The 2,003-nt window shown below is 48.3% G+C and overlaps 1 protein-coding gene and 1 non-coding gene across 2 annotated transcripts; both read left to right on the forward strand.

Annotated features, from left to right (window-relative positions):
- Positions 1-292: 292 nt before the first annotated feature.
- LOC128593058 (U4atac minor spliceosomal RNA) lies at positions 293-416 on the forward strand. Its single transcript, XR_008382235.1, has one exon. It is a non-coding gene; the product is annotated as a U4atac minor spliceosomal RNA (small nuclear RNA).
- A 516-nt stretch (positions 417-932) lies between these two features.
- On the forward strand, positions 933-1,346 carry LOC128591687 (60S ribosomal protein L23a-like). Its single transcript, XM_053599361.1, has one exon. The coding sequence runs from the start codon at positions 933-935 to the stop codon at positions 1,344-1,346; it is 414 nt and encodes a 137-aa protein (XP_053455336.1).
- The last annotated feature ends 657 nt before the right edge of the window (positions 1,347-2,003 follow it).

Here is a 2,003-nt window from a genome sequence, read left to right on the forward strand (position 1 = left end):
TCTGATGAGGTGGAGCCAGGGGCATGGCCCAGGGGAGAGAATACGGAAGCAACCACAGCCATGTTGGGGAGTGCAACCCCATCTCCGAGCCTCCAAAGCTCCATGTGACAGGGGGCCGTGCTGGGGCTTAAGCTCCTGTCTTCTGGGGAGACTGCAGTGGCCCTGGTGTTATCACCCTGCCCTGCCTCAGACCATTTTATCTTCCTGTCTATCCAAGGCTGTCAATGAGACAGTAATGGTCATCCTCATCCCAGGAAAGAGGGCACCAAGGCTAAGCTTTAAAACATTTTGAACCATCCTTTCTTGGGATTGCACTGCTGTCCAATGACCACATAGCGAGGGCCACACTGCTAATACCCACACAACACATCCACCCAACTAGAGCTTTGCTTTACATTGGTGCAATTTTTGGAAAATAGAAAAACCTCTTTTCTCTGAAAACAAAAAGAAAAAAATTTTTGTGAGATAGGATCTCATTCTGTTGCCCAGGCTAGAGTACAGTAGTGATTCTAGCTCACTGTCACCTTGACCTCCTGGGCTCAAGCAATCTTCCTGCCTCAGCCCTTCAAGTAGCTAGGACTACAGGCACACACACTACCACACCTGGCTAATTAAAAAACACATTTTTTTAGAGATTGGTACTGTCTCACTATTCAGCCCACCCTGGTCTCAAACTCCTGGCCTCAAGTCATCTTCCCTCTTTGGCCTTCCAAAGTGCAGGGATTATAGGCCTAAGCTCCCATTCCCAGCTGAGGCTAAGTTTTTGTTTTTAGGATTGTTTTGGATGCAAGTCACTACTTGAATTGGCTAGTCTGAGTTTGGCACCCCAGAAAACAGAGGCTGAAAACAAAACCCTAACAGGCTATCCCTTTGCTGTGGCCTCCAATCCTGGAGCAGCAAGAATAAAGAACCAGGAGAGAGCTTTTCACAACATGGCGCCGAAAGCGAAGAAGGAAGCTCCTGCCCCTCCCAAAGCGGAAGTCAAAGCAAAGGCATTGAAGGCCAAGAAGGCAGTGCTGAAAGGCATCCACCATAAAAAAAAGAAGATCCGTACATCACCCACCTTCCGGCGGCCAAAGACTCTGAGACTCCGGGGGCAGCCCAAATATCCTCGGAAGAGTGCCCCCAGGAGAAACAAGCTTGACCACTATGCCATCATCAAGTTCCCCCTGACCACGGAGCCTGCCATGAAGAAGACAGAGGACAACAACACACTTGTGTTCATTGTGGATGTCAAAGCCAACAAGCACCAGATCAAACAGGCTGTGAAGAAGCTTTGTGACATTGACGTGGCCAAGGTCAACACCCTGGTAAGGCCTGATGGTAAGAAGAAGGCATATGTTTGACTGGCTCCTGATTTTGATGCTTTAGATGTTGCCAACAAAATTGGGATCATCTAAACCAAGTCCAGCTGGCCAATTTTAAATATATAACTTTTCACCATAAAAAAAAAAAAATATTCAAAGAAACAGGAGAGAATGAAGGACAGAGGGAAGGAGGAGAAGCTAATATACAAGCCGGTGTGTTATCAAGCTGGCCACAGAGCCTCAGCAATGGTGGTCGGGTCCCACGTAGGGCTGCCTGATCAAATACAGGCTATCTGGTTACATCTGAATTTCAGATGTGCTAATCTGTAGTTGCTAATTCTGATGACCCTAGTCCCATAAGATGTCCCCAGGAAGGCCGCACAGAACAGTTGAATGGGAGAGAAAAAGGAGAGATGTGACTGCTCAGGACCTCTCCAAATCCTGATCTTTGCCTGTGGGAATGTTCCCTCCCCCACATTTCTGAGTTATACTACTTGGCTTATCTGCATAGTCCAGGGAAAGCCAAAGCCTTCAGGAGTCCATTCAGGTAGGACTTGGGCACTGATGTGGCGGCAGCTCCCACTAAAGGAATCCCTTTGTGTGGCTGTGACTTTTTGTTAAGCGAGTGGTGAAGGTCTGAAAGTGGAAGTGGGGAATGAGCGAGCAACAAGGGAGGCAGGTGAGTTCCTGCCCAGG

Source organism: Nycticebus coucang, chromosome 8, assembly GCF_027406575.1.
Source record: "Nycticebus coucang isolate mNycCou1 chromosome 8, mNycCou1.pri, whole genome shotgun sequence".
NCBI classification, from domain to species: domain Eukaryota; kingdom Metazoa; phylum Chordata; class Mammalia; order Primates; family Lorisidae; genus Nycticebus; species Nycticebus coucang.

Bases quoted from the DNA above. Each gene is read 5' to 3' on its own strand.
- LOC128591687 (XM_053599361.1), top strand. From the start codon at position 933: ATGGCGCCGAAAGCGAAGAAGGAAGCTCCTGCCCCTCCCAAAGCGGAA.